Here is a 23835-nt window from a genome sequence, read left to right on the forward strand (position 1 = left end):
TCTGCACAAATTGGTCATAAAATGTGATCTGATCTTCACAACAATAGACAATCACAGACTGCTTAAACTAATAATGCACAAAGAATTAAATGTTACCATGTTTTTATTGAACACACCATGTAAACATTCACAGTGCAGGTGGAAAAAGTATGTGAACCCCTAGACCAGGGGTGGGCAATTATTTTTTCGATGGGGCCACATGAGAAACTGAAAATATTTTGGAGGGCCGGGCCAAAAGGCTAAACTCAATACTGCATAAAATCAATTGTATTTCTTTATAAAAAGCAGTAAATATCATTGTTGGACAACTGGTACGAGTACTTGTTATAGTTAAACAATGAAAAAGTGAGGTTGCCTTACAAGAAAAAAATTTAAATTTATTAAACAAAATTTCCCAAAACAATGAACATTTTTCACTATTTGTGACTCATATTAGTGAAAGCCATTGTCCCCCTGTGAATCCAGCCATTGTCCCCCTGTGAATCCAGCCATTGTCCCCCTGTGAATCCAGCCATTGTCCCCCTGTGAATCCAGCCATTGTCCCCCTGTGAATCCAGCCATTGTCCCCCTGTGAATCCAGCCATTGTCCCCCTGTGAATCCAGCCATTGTCCCCCTGTGAATCCAGCCATTGTCCCCCTGTGAATCCAGCCATTGTCCCCCTGTGAATCCAGCCATTGTCCCCCTGTGAATCCAGCCATTGTCCCCCTGTGAATCCAGCCATTGTCCCCCTGTGAATCCAGCCATTGTCCCCCTCTGAATCCAGCCATTGTCCCCCTGTGAATCCAGCCATTGTCCCCCTGTGAATCCAGCCATTGTCCCCCTGTGAATCCAGCCATTGTCCCCCTGTGAATCCAGCCATTGTCCCCCTGTGAATCCAGCCATTGTCCCCCTGTGAATCCAGCCATTGTCCCCCTGTGAATCCAGCCATTGTCCCCCTGTGAATCCAGCCATTGTCCCCCTGTGAATCCAGCCATTGTCCCCCTGTGAATCCAGCCATTGTCCCCTTGTGTACAGAACACCCCCCCGGCCCCCCCATCATATACAGAACACCCCCCCCCCCCTTACAATAGTACACACCCCTCCCCCCCCCCCCCTTGCCTTTAGAAACGTAATGCTCAGAGATGATCAGCCATGTGTTAGTCACACTGACTACACACAGCACAGGGGGAGGCGGCCGCAGCTTCATGCTTGTCGGCTCTGTGACTGTCAGTGTCAGACAGTCACAGCCGATACTATGAGAGCCGCGGGCGCTGCGCTGTTACAGAGAAGGGAATAATTGCGGCCGGCCGGGTCCCGGGTACGGCTCGCACGAGGCACCCCCCCCCCCCCTGCTGTGTCTTACCTAGACAGTACTGCCGCTGACGCTGCCTCCCTGCCACCGCGCCATGCCACACGCAGCACGCCGAGTCGGAAGTCCTCTTCATTCGCGGAGGAGGGGTATCGTTGCTTGGCACGCCTCTGGCTCCGCCCGGGGGCCGGATTAAAAGGTCCGCCGGGCCGTATACGGCCCGCGGGCCGTAGTTTGCCCAGGTCTGCCCTAGACTAATGACATCTCCAAGAGCTAATTGGAGTAAGGTGTCAGCCAACTGGAGTCCAATCAATGAGATGAGATTGGAGGTGTTGGTTACAGCTGCCCTGCCCTATAAAAAACACACACCAGTTCTGGGTTTGCCTGATGGGAATGATGCCTCACACAAAAGAGCTCTCAGAAGACCTACGATTAAGAATTGTTGACTTGCATAAAGCTGGAAAGGGTTATAAAAGTATCTCCAAAAGCCTTGCTGTTCATCAGTCCACGGTAAGACAAATTGTCTATAAATGGAGAAAGTTCAGCACTGCTGCTACTCTCCCTAGGAGTGGCCGTCCTGTAAAGATGACTGCAAGAGCACAGCGCAGACTGCTCAATGAGGTGAAGAAGAATCCTAGAGTGTCAGCTAAAGACTTACAAAAGTCTCTGGCATATGCTAACATCCCTGTTAGCGAATGTATGATACGTAAAACGCTAAACAAGAATGGATTTCATGGGAGAATACCACAGAGGAAGCCACTGCTGTCCAAAAAAAAACATTGCTGCGCGTTTACAGTTTGCACAAGAGCACCTGGATGTTCCACAGCAGTACTGGCAAAATATTGAGTTGTTTAGAAGAAACACACAACACTATGTGTGGAGAAAGAGGCACAGCACAGTCACCAACATCAAAACCTCATCCCAATTGTAAAGTATGGTGGTGGGGGCATCATGGTTTGGGGCTGCTTTGCTGTGTCAGGGCCTGGACGGATTGCTATCATCGAAGGAAAAATGAATTCCCAACTTTATCAAGACATTTTTCAGGAGAACTTAAGGCCATCTGTCCACCAGCTGAAGCTCAACAGAAGATGGGTGTTGCAACAGGACAACGACCCAAAGCATAGAAGTAAATCAACAACAGAATGGCTTAAACAGAAGAAAATGCACCTTCTGGAGTGGCCCAGTCAGAGTCCTGACCTCAACCTGATTGAGATGCTGTGGCATGACCTCAAGAAAGCGATTCACACCAGACATCCTAAGAATATTGCTGAACTCAAACATTTCTGTAAAGAGGAATGGTCAAGAATTACTCCTGACCGTTGTGCACGTCTGATCTGCAACTACAGGAAACGTTTGGTTGACGTTATTGCTGCCAAAGGAGGTTCAACCAGTTATTAAATCCAAGGGTTCACATACTTTGTCTTGCAACTGTATATTGAGGGTAGCGCCTCTTTTAGACTGAACACGCCCATCTAGCTGGGGCTTCTGAGCAGAATACGTATGTAGCTGGTTCCTACACTGCCCTGAATATTGTAGGCTTAGGTAAGTCCAAAGAAAGGCAGTATACTAGTGTTAGGGCCCATCTGCGGAAGCCACCTTGACGCCTGGTAGATGGGCCCGACACACGTTTGATCAAATATGTGCGCTAAGAGCTTCCATTGACTCACTTATAGTCGGTATTGTACCACTTTTATTTAGAATGACCCCCATTTCTTAGCTCTATTGTTTGTATGTATAATGGTGCGCAGCCATCTACTTTTTGATAATCCTGTTTGCTTCATGGATATGCACCTGTGATTTCTGAAGGTTCTAGTCTAAAATTGTTTGTAGAAACCCTTTAAAGAGGTCCTCTCCTTTGGACAGTCCCCTGCACATAGGTTTATAACATTGTGTTATGCTCGTACTCTGAGTGATCAATGACTACCTGGCAGTAAGCTTTCTATTATCCTGAAGCTTCATTACAGGAGAAATAGGAATGACACCATTCTAATTAAAGGGCATGTCCCACCATAAGACCTTTTTCCACTGTCCACAGGATAGGGGATAAGTGTCTGATTGGTGGGGGTCAGCCTGCTGGAATAAGGTGCCAGAATACCTGAAGTGAATAGCATGCCGGTCAGGCATGTTCGCTGGCGCTCCATTCTACTATTTGGGTCTGCCGAAGAGAAGCAGAGTACAACGTTCAGCTCAAGCAGTCCCATAGGGGTAAATTTATTAAAACTGGTGTAAATGAAAACTGGCTTTGTTGCCTATAGCAACCAATCAGATTCCGCCTTTCATTTTTCAGAGCTCCTTTGGAAAATGAAAGGTGGAATCTGATTGGTTGCTATCGGCAACTAAGCCAGTTTTCATTTACACCAGTTTTGATAAATTTTCCCCCATAGAGTTGAATGGAAAGGCAGCATGCATGACCACAGCACCAATCTGGCACCTCATTCTTGTGATTACTGAAGGTCCTGGTGGTTGGACCTCCACCAGTCAGATACTTGTCAAGCCGTAAGAACTTATCCCCTTATCCACAGTCAAGGGGATAAGTTCTTACGGCTTGACAACTCCTTTAAAGTCAATGGGCTGACCATATAATGTTCAGACATACCGAGGCATCTAGAATTATAAATGAAATATGTGAGGGCCTTGAAAAGGAGAACATACTCTCCACCTTTAGCAGCTGAAACATGCAACAAGTGATTATTAAGATAACATATAATTTGTTTTGTTCTAGGTCAATTTTGAAGAGTTTAAAGAAGGATTTGTGGCTGTCCTGTCATCAACTATTGACATAAGTATTTCTGATGATGATGAGAGTAGTTATTTAGAGCCTGGTAAGACAATAATTTTATTTTAGTATCCTGTTTTGTACAAAATTTGTGTAATGTGCTGTACAAGAAATGGTTACTACTTATGTGCTGGAGTTTGGTATTTTACAAGTTTCTGACAGTAGGTGGCGATATAGCAGGTGGACGTGTAGTGATGTTTTATCTATGCATAACAAAACATATAACGCAGTCTCCATGTATAGCCTACAAGGTATAGAAATGCTAATTAACCACTAGGTATATATAGTTGAAGTCCTGTATTTTCATACACCTTAGCCACATTCCTTAAAGTGACCCTCTAATTCAAGATAAAATGTGGGGAACAAACAGAGCACTTACCTGGTGACCTCCTTTTCATCTGTTCAGCTGCAGAGCCACCGATTCTCAGGCATCTCTTCTGCAATCCAAGATGGCTTGGACCGCTCCTCAGACTATCTGATTCATACTGTGCAAGCCCTTGGATTGGCCAATCCAGGAGCAGGGCCGGACAAGAGGAAGTGGCTTGGTCTGCCGATGAACAGTGTGTATCAGATGGTCTGAGAAGTAGTGTAGCCATCTTGGATGACAGAAGTTGAGCCTGGGAATTATTAGCACATCTACAAAAAACAGATGAAAAGGAGGGCACCATCTAAGTGTTCTTTTAGTTCCCCAGTTAATGTGAATTTTTTATCTTCAGCTGGAGGGTCGCTTTAAAATAAAAAAAAAATCGCCATTCCTGACATTTAATCCTGATACACGTTTCCTCTCTTAGGTCAGTTAGGATCACTACTATATTTCAAGAGTGTGAAATGTCAGAGTTAGGCCACTTTCACATGACCGTTTTTTTTTTTTCCGTTTTGCGGGCCGTTTTTTGCGTTCCGTATACGGTCGGGTATACGGAACCATTCATTTCAATGGTTCCGCAAAAAAAACGGAATGTACTCCGTATGCATTCCGTTTCCGTTTTTCCGTTCCGTTGAAAGATAGAACATGTCCTATATTTGGTCGCAAATCACGTTCCGTGGCTCCATTAAAGTCAATGGGTCCGCAAAAAAAACGGAATGTATACGGAAATGCATCCGTATGTCTTCCGTATCCGTTCCGTTTTTTGTGGAACCATCTATTGTTATGCCCAGCCCAATTTTTTTCTATGAAATTACTGTATACTGTATATGCCATACGGAAGAACGGAAAAACGGAACGGAAACACAACGGAAACGGAACAACGGATCCGTTTAAAACGGACCGCAAAACACTGAAACAGCCATACGGTCGTGTGAAAGAGGCCTTATACTATAGACAATCATTTACTTGAGTTTTAATTTATTTCATTACATTCCCTGTGGCTCAGAAGTTTACATACAATATTTGATAGTATTACCTATAAATTGTCTAACCTGGGTCATACATTTTGGGTAGCCCTCGAGAAGCTTCTTACAATAAGTTTCTGTAATTTAGTCCCATTCCTCCTCACAGAACTGGTGTAACTGTGTTAGGCTACTTTCACACTAGCGTTCAGAGCGGATCCGTCTGATGTTTCATCAGACGGATCCGCTCCTATAATGCAGACGTTTGCATCCGTTCAGAACGGATCCGTCTGCATTATAACTTAGAAAAATTTCTAAGTCTGAAAGTAGCCTGAGCGGATCCATCCAGACTTTACATTGAAAGTCAATGGGGGACGGATCCGCTTGAAGATTGAGCCATATGGTGTCATTTTCAAGCGGATCCGTCCTCATTGACTTACATTGTAAGTCTGGACGGATCCGCTCGCCTCCGCACGGCCAGGCGGACACCCGAACGCTGCAAGCAGCGTTCAGGTGTCCGCTCACTGAGCGGAGCGGAGGCTGAACGCTGCCAGACTGATGCATTCTGAGCGGATCCGCCTCCATTGAGAATGCATCAGGGCTGGACGGCTGCGTTCGGGACCGCTCGTGAGCCCCTTCAAACGGAGCTCACGAGCGGACACCTGAACGCAGGTGTGAAAGTAGCCTTAGCTTTGTAGGCCTCCTTGCTTGTAGATACTTTTTACAGTTCTGCCCAAACATTTTCTATGGAATGGAGGTCAGGGCTTTTTGATGGCCACTCCATTACCTTCACTTTGTTGTTCAGAAGCCATTTTGCCACAACATTGGAAGTATGCTTGGGATCATTGTCCATTTGGAAGACCCATTTGCACCCAAGCTGTATATTCCTGGCTAATATCTTGAGACACATGGGTTCAATATCTCCACATTATTTTACTTCCTCATAATGTTATCTATTTGGTGAAGTCCATCAGTCCCTCCTGCTGAACTCTCCCCCTTGTGCCTCACTGTTGAGATGGTGTTCTTTGGCTTGCAAGCCTCCCTCTATTTTCTGCATACATAACCATGGTCATTATGGCCAGGCAGTTCCATTTTGTTTCATCAAACTAGAGGACAGTTCTCCAAAAAACTAGATCTTTGTCCCATTGTCCAGCTGCAAACTATAAACTGGCTTTTTTATGGTGGTTTTGGAGCAGCAGCTTCTTCCTTGCTGAGTGGCCTTTCAGATCATGCCGATAGAGGACACAATTACTGTTTATATAGACATTTTTGTATTTGTTTCCTGCAGCATCTTCACAAAGTTGTTTGCTGTTGTTCTTGGATTGATTTGTATTTTTCGCACCAAAGTACGTTCATCTCTATGAGACAGAATGCTCTTCCTTTCTGAATGGTCTGATGGCTGCGTGGTTCCATGGTGTTTAAACTATATTTGATTATAATCTAACTAATTATATACAATCATTAACTACTAAAAAGTACTTTAGATGCATTCACTTACTGGTGTGACAGATGGTTACCTCATAATATACACACAAAGATGCTGCATGCTAATGAGCTGATTTGAGTCCGGCGTGATGTCATTGAGTCCAGCGTATATTTAATTCAGAGCTATAGCCACTCCCCTGCCCACCTGCTGCTGATTCATATGGAAACAAACTGTCATTCAGCAGCAGGTGGGCGGGGAGAGTCAGGAGCTCATGAATATTCAGGACTCATCATTATCAGCTGGAGCTTTTCAATACAAGATGTTGGCAGATTGACTGGGTCAATTAAAGAAAGTGACCCAGCATTGTGCTAAGAGAATCAGTCACTTATTTATGTTGCCCTTAGTTAGGACACCATAAAACTGGTGACAGGTTCCCTTTAACATTTGAACAGATAAACGTGGTACCTTCAGGCATTTAGGATGTACCAGATGTGTGGAAGTCCACAAGTTTTTTTCTGATGTCTTAGCTCATGTCTCTTTGCTTGAGATCATAGAAAAATCAAAATAAATGTAGGCCTTCAAGTTTGGCCTTTAAAATGTTGCTACAGGCAGGGGTGGGATTACAATTTTTAAGAACCGGTTCCCTACTCAACGGCAAATAGGCGGTGTCACGACACATGTTTACATATACATACACCATATATATGCAACACACACACACACACACACACACACACACACCATGTATGCACTACACACACATACCACAAAACTTTTAAAAAGCCTAAGGAGCTAAACTATCAATGTTGAAGTTTTTTTTCCAGCGCTGGCCCACACCTCTAACTCCTCCCAATGTCTATCTGAACATGTCCCAACCCTGCTTAGTCTCCATTGTGCTCCACACACAGTACATAGTTATGCCAGATCTGGGATGGTTGGGAGGTATGCATACATAAACAGACTATATAGACACTACACTCACATAATCACATATACAATATACACCATACAGTATATAAATGACCCCTAGGCTACACTTACAGTAGATTTACCTACACCATATACATTTTATACACATTTGTACCTAGCACTAAAGACATATTTGCATACATATTATATTCTGTGCTATCCAGAATACAGCACCACATACCTCTTACATCAAGTGACTTCTCCTCTGATGCAGACCTTCTCTTTCTTCATCTTCTCCTTTTGAGAGCAGACCGCCATGATGATTTTTCACCCATCTCTGGTCTCTGCAGTTTGACAAAAGACATCTTAGGTTCCTACTTTTCCATCATCCTCATACCTTCTTAACAACTCACCTGCCACCTTCAATAATAATAATAATAATAATTATTATTATTATTATTATTATTATTATTATTATTATGTGCACTAGTTCAAAAATGCTCCCGTTCTGTGTGCCAGTACAAAAAATTCCCTCAGTGCCCCGTTGAGCTAATGTCCCCATAGTGCCCCCATAATGTGTGCAAGTATAAAACACCCCTATATAATGCGCCTGGTAAATGCTCACATAGTGCTCCTCTCCTCTTCCCCATAATGTGCCAGTATAAGATGCCCCCATAGTGTTCCCTATGTGCTAGCAATGCCCCCATAGTGTCCACATGTGCCAGCAATGTCCCCAGTAGATGCCCCCATAGTGTCCCCAATAATGTGCCAGTAGATGCCTCCATAGTGTCCTCATGTGCCCTCAGTGTCCCCATGTGCCAGCAATGCCCCCAATAGATGCCCCCCCATAGTGTCCCCCATGTGCCAGCAATGCCCCCATAGTGTCCCCTTTGTGCCAGCCATGCCCCCAGTAGATGCTTCCATAGTGTCCCCCATATGCCAGAAATGCCCCCAGTAGATACCCCCATGTGTTAGCCATGCAGCCAGTAGATACTCCCATAATGTTGCATATGTGCAAACAATGCCCCCAGTTTCGCCACAGAAAAGCAAAAAAAAAACAAAAACACTTGCCTCCACCCTGTCAGCGATGCGATGCAGGCCTCTTCCGGCCTGTGTCCCGCGCTGTACGGCTCAGGCGGCGCAATTACGTCATCTGGGCTGCATAAGGCCAGCAGCCTATCAGAGGAACAGGGAAGGGAGACGCCTCTCCCTTGCCCTGCTGCAGTGTTCATCTGCATCGCCGTCGGTGATGCAGATGAATGTAGGGAGGTGAGCTGGGGTCAAGTCCTAGGAAAAAGTGTGGGAACTCGCCCAAGATCCACTGCCACCCTGACCCCCCCCCCAAAATAAATAAATTAATAATAAATAAATATATATATATATATATATATATATATATATATATAATTTCGCAGAAAATTCAGTGTAACATAAAACGTGAACAGAAACTGGAATTTGCGCTATATGTCTGTTCAGACATAATTGGTCTCTTTCATATTATAAGCTCCCCTTATATATAATTTACTTACAGTTCTGAAGACTCAGGGGTGCTGGGTGGCTTAGCCTCATGGGTGCTGGGTGGCTTAGCCTCATGTGTGCTGGCTGGCTTGGCCCCCGGGGTGCTGGCTGACTTGGCCTCCGGGGTGCTGGCTGACTTGGCCTCCGGGGTGCTGGCTGGCTTGGCCTCCGGGGTGCTGGCTGGCTTGGCCTCCGGGGTGCTGGCTGGCTTGGCCTCCGGGGTGCTGGCTGGCTTGGCCGGGCAGAAGGAGTGTGGGAGACTGTGAGGCCTTTTTTCTCCAAGCTGCTCCGGAAAAAAAATATTTTTCATTATACCTCAGGTCAGACCACCAATCAGACCCCCAATGTTAATGAGACCTAAGCTAACAGCCCCAATAAGATCCCCAATGTTTATAAGACCCCAATAAGACCTCAGATAACACCTTAGCTCAGACCCCAATATGAAAGACCCCCAATCAGATCTCAGATAAGAGCCCTATGCCTCATAGCAGCCCCCAGTAGCCTCTCCACCGGCCCCCAGTAGCCTCTCCACCGGCCCCCAGTGTGCCCTCCCAGGTATTAAAATCATTGGTGGGCAGTGCGCCCTCCCCCCGCCCTTCCCAGTATTAAAAATCATTGGTGGGCAGTGCTTATGCTTATAGCAATGCGCCGCACAGACCTGTGAGTTACAAGAAGGAGCAACCGGGCGGCCACAGTAAGTATGCTGCTGCAGAGTAACTGACCATGGCAGCCAGGACTTCAGTAGCGTCCTGTATGCCATGGTAACCGATCGGAGCCTCAGCATTACACTGCTGGGACTCCGATTGGAACTGCCCTGCCACCTATGATGGGGAACTGCACACTGCCCACCAATATTTTTAAGACTGGGAAGGGCGGGGGGAGGGCACACTGCCCACCAATGATTACCGGGGAGGGGGGGGGGGGAGGCCGCACTGCCCACTAATGATGCAGCTTTTGGGCGTCCCCATCAGCATGGGAACACCTCGGATTTAAAATATACCATCGGATCAGAGTTTTCTCCAATCCGATGGTATATTTTAACTTCAAGCGCGTTACCTACAGAGGATCAGGAAGCGGTGAGTACAAAGCCTTCACCGCTTCCTGGTCCTTTTGCCCTGAAAGGGAACGGCGTTCCTGCTATGAAAAAAGTGCAGGAACGCCGTTCCCGCAAGCGCTCCTCTCCCGCCGCACCGGATCGGGATTCAGCCGGTTCTCCGATCCGGCTGTAATTTTAACAACTGGATCTGTAGAACCGGAGCGAACCGGCTGAATCCCATGCCTGGCTACAGGTACACCTCCAATCATCTCAAATGATGTAATTTAGACATCAGAAACTTCGAAAGCCTCGACAACTTTTTCTGGAATATTCCAAGCTATTTAAAGGGGTTGTCCCATCTTAGGCATTGATGACATTTTACTAGGGTATGCCATGCATGTCAGACAGGTGCAGGTCCCACCTCTAGGACCCCACTAATACAAATGCTGGATCCGGCATTCAGGCAAGTGTTCAGTTTTTTTTGGCCGTAGATAAAACCGTATCATGCTGCGGTATTATCTCCATCCTGAGCAGTCAAAAAGACTGAACTGAAGACAGCCTGATGCATCCTGAGCGGATTACTCTCCATTCAGAATGCATGGGGATATGCCTGATCAGTTATTTTCCAGTATAGAGCCTCTAGGACGGAACTCTATGCCGGAAAAGAAAAACGCTAGTGTGAAAGTACCCTTAGGCTACATGCACACGAACGTTGTTTGTTTCCGTGTCCGTTCCGATAGGATACGGATCCATTTTAATGGGTCTGCAAAAAACGCGGACAGCACACCATGTGCTATCCGCATCAGTATGTCCGTTCCGTTGCCCCGCAAAAAAAATAGTGCATGTCCTATTTTTTTCTAGGCATTATTACAATGGATCTGCAAAAAAAACAGATGCCATACAGAACGACATCCGTTTTTGTTTTTTTGCGGGTCCGCAATTTGCGGACCGCAAAACGCATACGGTCGTGTGCATGAGGCCTTACTCTGCTATTTTCAGTACTCCGGTAGCAATGAATGTAAAGCATGCCACGCTTGCCTGGTGCCTTGCAATATGCCATCAATGTCTGAGGTGGGCCCATGCCTTTTTAAATCCTGATAGGCAAACTGCGGCTCTCCAGCTGTTGCAAAACTACAACTCCCACCATGCCCTGCTGTAGGCTGAAAGCTGTAGTCAGTCTTTGCATGCTGGGAGTTGTAGTTCTGCAACAGCTGGAGAGCCGCAGTTTGCCTATCACTGCGACTAGGTGTATGTAAAAATCGGAGCCACTGGGAATGTGATGAAATAAAGAAAAGATTAAATAAATTACTGTCTCCGGCATTATTCTGACATTTCACATTCTTGAAATTTAGTACTAATCATAACTGACCTAAGAGAGGAAAGTGCACCAGGATTAAATGTCATGAATTGTGAAAAAATGAGCTTTAATGAACCTGCCCAAGGTGTATGTAAACTTTACGACTTGACATGACCTTTAAAAGTCCCCCCCCCACAGTGTTAAATAAAAGGCAATATGTACACACAATGTGATATTAAAGGGTTATTCTAGTAGCACATTGAAAATTTTCCCCCAACGGCATGCAAAAAGTGAATATACATACATACATACCTACCTGCTGCTGCACAGGTCCCTGCCGCACTCAACTTCCTTCTCTTGGCCTCCAAATGGCTGGGAATGCCACTCAATAGGTGAGTCAGGTCATCGCTGCAGCCATAGATCGGTTGAGTAGCATTCCCAACCATTTCCTACCAAGAACAGGAAATGGAGCACAGCAGGGACCCGGGTACATTGGGGGATTTGGAGAGAAGTATAAGCTGTTTTTTTTTTTTTTTAACCATTTGCAGACAATTTCAACTTGGCTGATCATTTTGCTTTCAGGGGGATAAGGCACAACCAGAGGTGTCTGGCAGAGAATTAGTCCCCACTTCTGATTTCAAACACGTGCATGCTCTGCCGAGCCAAGTGTGCATGTGCACGGAGGGGTCAGTAGGGTCAGAGAGCTTCTGGCTGAACAAGCATTCAACTGACCGTGATCTAATGTGTATGAGCCAGGCATTGGCTAGGGCTTTGGAGCGCCTGGTGTCACATTCCCCATCTGTGCTTCTGATTGGTTCATAGGCTCAGGAGAAAGTGTAGTATACAATATGTGTAGGGTTTCCTCCACCAATGGAAGGATCAGGGATAATTTGGAGGGGCCTCTAAGGCCTCAAGGAAATGACTGTGTATTTTTCATTCACAAGCTATCCACATTTTCTGCATAGCACACTGACCCATTCATTTCTATGGGGCCATGCACACATCCATATTTTTGGCCCAGGGGTGGACTGGCCAAAGACACTACAGGGAAATTTCCCGGTGGGCCAGTGCCCATAGGACCACCTGAGTCCTCCTCACTGCTGCTGGTTGGGTACATACTACTGGAGGAACTATAGAGGTCAATATTGGAGGAAGTCCAGGCAGCATGCTGAAGGTGTTGGTGTTGAGGCCCACATCTCACCTTCTAAGCCCCCTGCTCCATATCCATATTAGAGGCAACTGGAGGAGAAGGAGGACAGAACGTGGCAGCTATTGATGGCCACCCCAGAGGGACAGCTTCTGGGGAGGGATTTTGTGCTGCACTGTGGTATTTGGTTCTGTGGGATGGTATTCTGTGCTACACTATGGTATTACTGACTGCCAACTTGTGTTTGCTCCATCTACTTGTGCTGCCCTGTTTTCTGTCAATTTGGACCTACCTACAACATTGAGCCCACTCTTATTTTTTATTTTTTTTCCAGGGCCATTTTAAGTTCCCAGTCCACCCCTGGTGTGACCGTACCATAAATTATAGAACATGTCCTATTCAGGTTTGCATTGGAGACGAGAATAGCGGTTTCTGTTGAGAAAAATGAAGGGGGAATGTGAAAGGTAGCAAGTATATTGCAGATCCGTGGTTTGTGCACCGAAATACAGACACAGCCATGTGCATGAGGCCTGAATAAGAGGGTCTGTCTGGGGACAAATGCCCAGTTAGTGTGTGTAATCCTAAGCACAGGAGTGTCAAGCCATGGGTGTGAAGTTACATTGACTATATGGGGCTTTTTCATAAGTTAAGAATATTTGGTGTGATCTTTTGATGGATCTTGTATTTATTTTTTTCTGTTTTTCAGTGATCCCTGAGGAGGTCCAACCTAAATTTGTGAACGGGAACAAGAGATATGGCCGACATACACATCCTGAGCGTGAAGCTGTTGAAAATGAGGCCAACAAATATTTGCAGGACAAGGACCAGAGGAAAAATCAGCTGAGACGGTCGTCCTCATTGGAGAGTGTAGAGGTGGGAATGGTATAAGAGATTTCACCAAGCCTGGATGGATAGATTTGACGTATAGGGAATATTTAGTTTACACACAATTTTATCAATTCATTTCTGTTGTCCAAAGTAAAAAAAAAAAGAACAAAGTGATAGTAGATAATATAACAAAATACTGGTCATATGCGTTTATTAGATGTATAAAGAGCAATATGTGAGTGCTTCTCTCTTCTCCTTCTTGCAAATGGTGGGGGTCTCGGCACTAAGACACCTCCATCGATCAAAAAGTTTGATATGTCTCTATGACATAAAGAAAAAAAATTGATTTTATATAAAAAAAAAGATCCTGTGCATCGGTTTTGTACATTTGGTATCCGTTTGAGCCATTTCCGTCTGAGATCAGTTTTTTTTAATTTTATTTTATTTTTCTGTTCTTCTGACGGATCAGAAGAACGGAAAAATAACGGTGATGTGAACTTTTCCTTAATGTGGTTGGCTTCCTGCCTGGACAATGCTAGAGCTTGGAGAGGTAAGTAGCCACTGGACCCCAGTTATGAAATATTACCCCTTCACTTCACACTAGGGATCCTAAAATCAATCCTTTAAAATCAATGCCCTAGCAGCCCGCCAGGGATCCTAAAATTAACCTTCACTGCCTTACATAAACACTGATTCTGACCTTAAGGCTACCTGCACATGTTGCGGATTGCAGGCATTTTTTCCGCGTGGATTCTGCTATGGCCTCCTTCACATTTACGTGTTTGTACGTCTGTCGAAAATCCATCTGTGTTTCACCTTTGAAGAATCCGTGTTTGGTCTGTGTGCTTGTTTTTGCAATCTGTATTACACGGACACTGTTCATCTGAAAATGAAAGGGGTTATCCAACCCCTATAATGCCCCCCAAAATGCATACAGGTTATACTTACCCCGGCACCTGCGTCACTCCATTGTGGGTGACGTTAGGGAGGCTCGTTCCCGTCGCTGCCTGCTATTTGCTGCTCCCGATTTTTTTGATTTGGTGCGGAAACTCATGGAAATAAGTGCGGAATTTCTGCAAGTCTATCTATGTGTGCAGGTGGACTACTCTTTCACAGCCATAGAATATGAGATATATGGACCTTAACCCCTTCACTGCCATGGAACCCCAGATATATTAATGTTAACACCCTCACTGCCCTACCTAGACTAACTAATTATTAGTGCCCTGTGTGTTAATACACTGTATTTATTTGATGTTGTGCTTAGACCCAGTTAACATTACAAAGGAGCCTTCCTTAAGAGATGTACGTCAGGCTCAGGAGTATTTCCTGACATATACCTCTGATGGAAAGCTCTGATTTATGCCGCTGAATAAGCATTAGAACCAATAAAAAAAAAAAAATAAAAAAAAAAAAATTTTCACTGGATGTTTCACCAAAACAGAGAGCAGTCTACTACAGTAAAGTATATGACACTACCCCAATAAATGCCGAAAGGAGTCTCTTTTGGTATACATTGGGTCCATAGGCGTACGCCGGGTTATGATAAACAGGAGCGCTTGTGAATACTGCGCCTGACTCAGGACGAGGCATGTTCCTGAACTGAAATCTACGTCCGTCCCTGGCCGGAGTAGATGTCTGTCTTCAATGCCAGAAAACTGTCGTAAAAAATAATAAATGATGGCCCCACCCTCACCATGCCCCCCATTGGGAAAGTGGCGAGGCCGGCAGAATAACAAAATTTGCAACTTTTTCACACCACAGTCGTAATGATAAATTCGGCCCACAGTCTTCATGGTCAGTGAGGAGAAAAATCTGACCTGAGCACACATGAGGCATATAGCACATGCTACAATACTGAAAGGCTGGAGCACGGCGCACCGTTCAACTGCGCTAACTGTTTCTGCTTGTGGAAAGACAGTCTGCCTTCCTCATGTGAGTACTGCCTTATAGGTATTGTATTGAGGGTGCGCTCATAGACTTAGGGCTCATGCACACAAACTTATTTTCTTTCCGTGTCCGTTCAGGTTTTTTTTTGCGGATTCACTTCAATGGGTCCACAAAAAAAACCTGAAGTTACTCCGTGTGCATTCCGTGTCCGTATTTCCGTTCTGCAAAAAAAAATAGAACATGTCCTATTAGTGTCTGCATTATGGACAGGGGTAGTACAGTTCTATGAAGGGCCAGCTGTTCCGTTCTGCAAAATATGGAATGCACACAGATGTCATACATATTTTTTTTGCGGATCCGTACAAAAACATAAACCCCTCCCTACAGGACTGCATCCCAGAGAAGGTCCATATTGGAATCACTGTTATTGTCCAAATAAAGTTCGATGTTGTAGCTTATCACATGACTCTGTGCGATTCATCTTCTAATTCTTTCGCAGGTCTGCTGTATCTCCGACATTCATACCCATCACACATTCCCATGCACACTACTATAGTAGTGCCCGAGCCGAAATGTCAGTCCCCGATCATCATTATCCCTTATCAGATAATATCTAGCTTACATCTTTCCCTTTACAGCTTCATCCTTACTATTACACATACCTATCATAGTACTTGTCTTCATTCTACTATATTATATACATAGTCTATTCCCTGTTTCCACCTAGTCTATTGTACAGAGGAAAGACTATAATGGGACATTGTAATGTTGCAACCATGAGGTCCATATCTTCTCAAACTTCTTAATATTGCCTCTTTTCTGATATAGAAATCTCTCCAGTTGCACTAAGGTATGAACCTTCTCTACCAATTCTTGTGCTTTTGGAGGATTTGGAGCAATCCAATAATATGCAATTCGCTTCCTTGCACGATATAATATGGGCATAATGGCTTTTTTATTTTCTGAAGTTACAGGCAATACCTTGACATATCCTAATATACATATATTGACATTTATTTTTATACAAAACACATTGTTTACGAGTTCGGTAACGTCTGTCCAGTATCGTCTCAATCGTGGACAGTTCCACATAAGATGGATTAGGTCTGCATTAGGCGTCCCACATCTCGGGCATTTGTCATCCTCACTATACCCCATTTTTTTCATTACTACTGGAGTTCTATATACTCTATGGAGTAAATATAATTGAGATACTCTATGGGGCTCGCTTATTGTCACCTCAGGGAAGTCTTCTAACACGTTCTTCCACTGTTTCACTGTCAAGTCAGTAACGTCTCAATGCCACTTGTCATATAGTTGCAGTGGCCATTTTTTACATTGTGCCTCCATGAGACTCCAGTAGTGAAATTACTCCACTAGTGTCTCCATGTGATGCGGTAAGATCTATAACGGCATGCTTCGGAGCAGGTGCCATCGCCCCCTGTTGCTCCTGAGTCCGTATGGCATGTTTTATCTGCAGGTAGACATAAAAAAAGGGTCTTGGGTATTTTAAATTCTTATTGCAAGTGAGCATACTCCTTAAGTGTACCTTTTTGTTAAATAATTGATAGATACGGTTAAGCTCATGCCTCTCCCATGCTTGGGCATTGGATACTTTATTTAGTTCCCTATACATGTGATTAGGCCATATTGGAGTAAACTTTGTATACCTATTGATGCCTGCTATCTTTCTAGTTTTCCACCATACTTCATGTATTGTGCGTAGCAGTTGGTAATTAATTATCCCCTTTTCTATAGAAGGTTCCATCTTCTAGGGCTGACAGTATACATTTTCCCTTAAAGGGGTTCTGCACTTTGTTTAAACTGATGATCTATCCTCTGGATAGATCATCAGCATCTGATCAGCGGGGGTCCGACACCTGGGACCCTGCCGATCATCTGTTTGAGAAGGCAGCGGCGCTCCAGCAGTGCAGCGGCCTTCTCACTATTTACCGCAGTAGCGGGGACGTCACGACTAGTATCACTGGCCTGGGCGGGGCTAAGCTCTGTTCACTTGAAGGGAGCTTAGCCCCGCCCAGGCCAGTTAATACAAGTCGTGACGTCACTGGGACTGCGGTAAACAGTGAGAAGGCCGTGGCGCTGCTGCCTTCTCAAATGGCTGATCGGCGGGGGGCCCAGGTGTCGGACCCCTGCCGATCAGAAGCTGATGATCTATCCGGAGGATCAGTTTAAATAAAGTGCAGAAGGAGATGTCTTACAATCCTCCCGGCCGTATTTATCCTATTCTCCTCTCCCCAACCCCTAATATGTTGTAGCTGGGCCGCCAAATAATATATCCATGGGTCCTCCTTGAGTTCTTGGTCTGCATAATGTAGTGAGCTTTATACGTGGCATTCCCCTCTTCCATTAACAATGTAGAAAGATTTTAGTGCTATCCAAATTGGGGCATTATGTAATAAGTATAGTAGCTGGGGCATGAGGATCATTTTCAGTAAGTTAGTACGTCCAATCATCGTAAGGGGCAGATGGGTCTAGGCCTGGACCTTCCGTCTGAATTTGTCAAGCATCGGTAACAAATTCAGTTCTCCAAGTTCCTGGTTCCTGGCTGACACTTGAATGCCTAGGTATTTAAAGGATGAAACTACTTGTAATCCTGCCGTAAGATTGGCATCATTCCTTATTTTTGGACAGTGGCATCAACACCGACTTCGTCCAATTAATGACCAAGCCAGACAGTTTTCCAAAGCCATTTATTCCTAACATTCGTCCAGGAATAGCAGTAGGTCATCCGCATATAAAGCGACCTTTTCAGATAAAGACCCATACCGGAAACCTCTCGCTTTATTCGCCTTTCTGAGTGCCTGCGCCAGAGGCTCCACATCAAACAACAAAGGCGACAAGAGGCAGCCGTGCCTAGTCCCTCCATGAAGCGGAAATGAGTCTGAAAGTCTCCAATTCACCCTTATTTTGGCTGTGGGACAAGCATAGAGTAGTTGTATCCACTAAACTCTATCCCAAACCCCATCGCCTTAAGCACCATCCACAGGTATCGTCATTCCACGCTGTCGAATGCTTTGGCCGCGTCAAGAGACGCGACCGCCGCATTTAAGGCGTGGACCTGACCAACCTGAACAATCAAGTAAAGTCTCCTGATATTCACCGCTGTTGACATGTTTGGCGTAAACCCTGCCTGGTCAGTATAGACGAGCGACGTGATTACTGAGTTTAAACGGTTTGCCAGTATTTTCGCTAATATTTTTAAGTCTACCTGCCGCCAAGAGATAGGTCTGTAGGACTCTGCTGCCAGGACATCTTTACCCGGTTTCGGAATCATTACTATAATCGCTTCATTCATGGAAGTGGGCAGTCTACCCCGCTTGTGAGCCTCCTTATAAACATCTAATAGTTGAGACAAAAGTATGGAGGCATAGGTTTTATAATTTTTCCACTGGCAGTCCATCTCCCCCCGGGGCCTTATTATTGGCCATATCTCCCACCGCTGCTTCCATTTCTTTTACAGTAATAGGGGCATCTAATATAGACCTCTGCTCCATAGTTAGAGTAGGAAGTCCTAATGGGTCGAGAAATCCCTTAATCTCTGCTTTGGAAACACAGATTTTAGAATCATACAAAGATGAGTAAAACTAGTGCATAATCTCTAATATCTGTTCCGGGGTTACATAGTTCCCCAGTGGAATTGCGTAGAGTAGCTATATAAGTTGGTTGTTGTTGAGCTCTAGCCAGTAATGCCAGTACTCTACCCTCTTTCTCCTCTTCTTCATAATATAATTGCTTCTGAAAGAAGCGTTTATTTTTGGCATTTAGTAGCAAGCGTTCATTCAGCTTCTGCTGCGCTTCCGACCATTGTTTTTCATTATCAACTGATGGATGTGTCTTCTTCTGAAAAACAGAATCTGTGATAAATGTCTGATGGTTGGGTGCCCCGCAGATGGGACCCCCATCAAAGTTTGTGTACTGATGGGAATAGCGGATTAATTCTGTCTGTGCTTCAGGTTGCTCATACCTATGCAATAGGGTTAGCGCCCATACGCCCAGTAATATAACATTGATTTCTAAGCTATGCGCTACTGCTAATATTCACAATTATATGACACAATATACTTAAAAGGAAATTCATTTTTTAACTAAAAAACACTCATACGCTTACAAAAAAAGTTTTAATATGCATTAGCAGTATTTAAGCCACATGCACATGGTGCGCATTATGTATGGATTTTCCACGCATTGTAACACAGTACTAGCTAAGTAGGTGTAATTTTCTAAAAACGTATGTACACTCTGCGCAGATTGACTTGTGGTGCAGATTATTAAATCCATAGTGTGTCAATTGTTTGTGCGGATTTTCAGTGCAGATTTCACCCTTTTGTAAGGCCAACTGTATCCGTATTTTGGTCCGTAATCCACAGATCTGCAAAATACGTTTACCTTCCATGTGCATTCAGCCTTTTTCTTACTCTCCTAAAGAGAAATGCCTATTCTTGTCCGCCAAATGGACCAGAATAGGACTTGTTCTATAATTTGCGGAACGGTCATACGGATGCGTAAAAAATGCTTATATATGCATGGCCCCATAGGAAAGAATGGGTCAGTTTGCCATCCTCAAAAAATTACGGATAGCACACTGAAGAATAATGCATTTGTGTGCATGAGCCCTAATGCAAAGGGTGAGATTTGCCTCAAATTTCACAAGTAACACAATCCGATTTACGGTGAGGAAACACCGTGAAATCTGCAGAAAGTCTGCATAAAATACACCGCCATGGACATGTACCCGAGGCTCCCTAGTAAATAATAGTAAAGGCTTGCTGTGTACTGATGAGTAAACCAAATATGTGCCTGGCAGTGCTAGGGTACAGAGACTGGAAGATGACACCGTAAAACATCTGCTCTCAAGAAGACCTGACTTTGTCACTATATACATGCAAGAAGGACTACTAGCACTAGCAGTTCTGGTCTTGGCTGACAAAGATACCTACCAGTGTAACCTAGGCAAATGCTCTTCTACGTCACTGCTGGAAATGTTGTTAGTCAGTGGGCCCCCAATATTGACGGACCCATTGTGATCCAAATAGTAAAAAAGAATTACATAGTGAATACAGTAACATAGTTGATAAGGTTGAAAATAGACATTTGTCCATCAAGGCCAGCCTGAAGTTTCACTATTATACCTCAAGGTGGCGGCATAGACTATGAGTATTTTGTCGCCTCAGAGATTCCTGAAATCTGAAGACCTTGACGGCTGTAGGGATCTTTGTTGAAGATCGGTCAAGATGATAGGCAAAGTGGTAAAGGAGGTCCTAGATATGTATCCAGGAACTGAAGCCTAAAATACAATGGGACCTGGATGTTTGTTGAAGATGGGTCAACATGATAAGTAGGGTGGTAAAGGAGGTGCCAGATATGTCTTCAGGAACTGAAGTCTAAAAGACAATGGGACCTGGATCTGTTTGGAAGATAGGACAAGAGGATAACCAAGGTGGTAAAGGAGGTTCCAGATAGGTTTCCAGGAACTGAAGCCTGAAAGACAATGGGACCTTAGTTACAAGTTATAAAATGAACCACCTGTACAGAACAAATCATGTCAGGACCAGAAACCTGCCTATAACCAGTAGCATAGGAGAGGTCTGGAGTATTTAAGAAGGTCAGGCAAGGACATCATGCCAGTAGGTATAGCAACTATAGACGTGACTATGCCTGCTAATGGGCAGCTGTTCTTAGCATAGCAGTAAAGTCAACTACAAAGTTTTATCAAGGTTTTATTCCCTCTACATAGGGACACTTTTATAGTTTTGTTGACTAGACAAGCCCGACAACACAGACTGCTGGACTGTCAGGTTGCCTTTGTTCTGACAGAGTGCCTGCATCATCTGCTATACAGATGTATTCATCAGAAGACAGAAGTGTCTATGCTATATCTGTGTGAAGTGCGGCCATTGGGCCTCATCTCTTGGAGAAGTGGCTTTTTTTTAAGTGATTTTTTTTAAATCACTTGAACACTTTTCCATAAAACTACAATGGTCTTTTATGTAACACATAGGCTTTGACGCATGGGTGTGGTTCATGAATAAGGATGTGTTTCCTGGTCCAAATACGTGTTCTGGTTAAAGCTGCTGAATAGAAGTTATGCTTTCAATTACTTTTTGTACCAATCCTGCTGAAGTCTAAAAAAAAAAAAAAAGAATTTCAACCACATTTTGTTTTCATTTTTTTTATAAAATCGTTCTTTATAGACCAAGATTCTACTGCAATAGAACATGTTACAGTGATCGCAGTGCGATATCACCCTTATATAGCTGCTAACATTAGCCTATGGGGTCTTCTAAAATAGCAGCTTTTTTTTATTTATTTTTTTGCAACGACAGGCAACATCACATGAAATTCTACATTCAGACAGTGATTTCTCGCATGCTGTTTTGATGCCGTTTTAGAAGTTAAAACTAGGAGTGGATTCAAAAAATGAGAAGCATTATCTTTCCTGAACACTTGGGGAATGTGGTCATGTAGTGGGGAAAAAAACTGTTGTGGGTTTCGTTTAATATCCTATTCACTTTGCTGTTAGTGCAATATTTGCGGATTCGCCACCCGCAAACATGGACAAAAAATCTGTAGCAAATCTGTTAGGGTGCCTTCACACGCGGCAGATTTTGTGGCAGAAAATTCCATGAATGAAAATCGGTTCCTTTTCACCTTAATAGGTGAATGTGCTTGCTGCCCAATTCAAATGAATAGAACTGGTTTTCAGTCGCGGAATTTTCTGCCACAAAATCTGCCGCGTGTGAAGGCCCCCTTACATGTTAAGTTGGACTGCAGGAAAAAAAAAGTATACAATTTACAAATGAATAGGGCTTCATGCACACGAACGTATGTGCCCCGTGCTGCCAACTGCAAATTGCTGCCCGCAATGCGCAGGCACTGTCCATGTGCACGCCATTTGCGGATGCAGACCCATTGACTTGAATGGGTCCGCAATCTGCAATAGACTGTCTGCCCCACACAAAAAATAGGACATGTCCTATTTTTTTTGCGGTGAGGAGGAATGAACCGAAATCCTACAGAATTGCTCCGTAGTGCTTCTGTGGACTTCCAATCCGTGCCTCCGCTCCGCAATGTTGCGGATTGTGGACCCATTCAAGTCAGTGATACGGAGTGCATGTGGCAAGAGGTAGAGTTGAGGGAGATGGGTCAGATGGAGGATTCAACTGAAACTGTATCCATGGGGACCAGATCGTGAGATCTATATCTCTTGTCTTATTAGATTAGTAAGCTCCTCAAATTGGGATATTTGGTTTACCTTGGAAACCCATTCTTGAAAGAAGGGGTGCGGATTGGCTAAACCAGTGAAGTGGAATAGACGCCTTCACCTGCATTTTTTGCAGCATTTTATGTGGTCATATTTTAGTGGCTTTTATTATAAATACCATGGTATCAAACAAACAAAAATGGCAGTAGCAAAAAAACAAAAAACACGTGTTCTGTGTTTCCTATTTCCCATATTCCTTCAGCTAACATCTGCAGCTGGTGATTACCACGACGACACTGGTCACGTGATGTCTGTCGCGGCCAGTATCTCAGGGGCATCTCAGTGTAGTGGTGATCCCATAGAAATGAATGGGGTTGCAGCACGAGTTGCACATGTGCCTCAACTGTGACCCGAGTTGCAAAGAAATTCAGCAGAGTTGGACTTTTTGGGATTCCGGGATCGCACAGAACACTTGCGACTCACACTGCAACCCCATTAATTTCTATGAAATCACTGCTACACTGTGATGCCCCTGCGATCCTGGCCATGACCGGTATAGTCGTACCCTAAAAAACGCATGTGCTAAAAAAGCAACTAAAAGCTAAAAAATGCACAAAAACGTCAGCAAAAACCAAAAGGCTTCATGCACATGACTGTATTTTTGGTCAATGTCCGATTTGCATTTTTTGCACATCGCATACAAACCCAGAAAAAAAAACGGATCTCAGGCGGAAGTGGCTCAAACGGATGCCAAATGTGCATAACTGATGTACAGGATGTTTTTTTTTTGTTTGTTTTTTTTACAGGATACATTTTTTATTTTTTTTGTTTAATTTTCTGTTCTTCTGATGGATCAGAAAAATGGAAAAATAACGGTGATGTGAACTCGCCCTAAATAGTGTACTACAGCTGAGCCTCCTAAAATGCACACCTACAGAAGGTACCTGCCATTTCTGTGCAGCAGTATGGTGAGTGAATGTGTTAATACCGCGCTCCGCAGCCGGTTTAATGTTTCACTTGGGCTGATTGCAGAGGACGCCTTCTGGTTAATAGTGAGCCGGGGTTTAAGGATCCAGTTGAGATGAAACAGTGAGAAGTAAGGTCTCATTTGTTTGCTTTGGCCCCGGGTTTGTCTGGAGGGTTAATGCACATTCTTAAACCCAGAGCAGGA

General features: G+C 44.3%; 1 protein-coding gene across 5 annotated transcripts in view; it reads left to right on the top strand.

Moving 5' to 3' along the window:
• Positions 1 to 23835, top strand: part of NINL (ninein like) — a 146433-nt gene that overhangs the window by 39405 nt on the left and 83193 nt on the right. For 4 of the 5 annotated variants that reach the window (XM_040429642.1, XM_040429641.1, XM_040429645.1 and 1 more), the window contains exons 3-4: positions 4012 to 4111; positions 13431 to 13597. In XM_040429642.1, coding sequence (XP_040285576.1) covers positions 4012 to 4111; positions 13431 to 13597 — 267 coding nt within the window. Of the gene's footprint in view, positions 1 to 4011; positions 4112 to 13430; positions 13598 to 23735; positions 23761 to 23835 lie in introns of those variants that run through there. The other variant, XM_040429644.1, reaches the window with a different exon arrangement.

The sequence above is a fragment of the Bufo bufo genome, chromosome 4 (genome assembly GCF_905171765.1).
Source record: "Bufo bufo chromosome 4, aBufBuf1.1, whole genome shotgun sequence".
In the NCBI taxonomy this organism is placed as follows: Eukaryota; Metazoa; Chordata; class Amphibia; order Anura; family Bufonidae; genus Bufo; species Bufo bufo.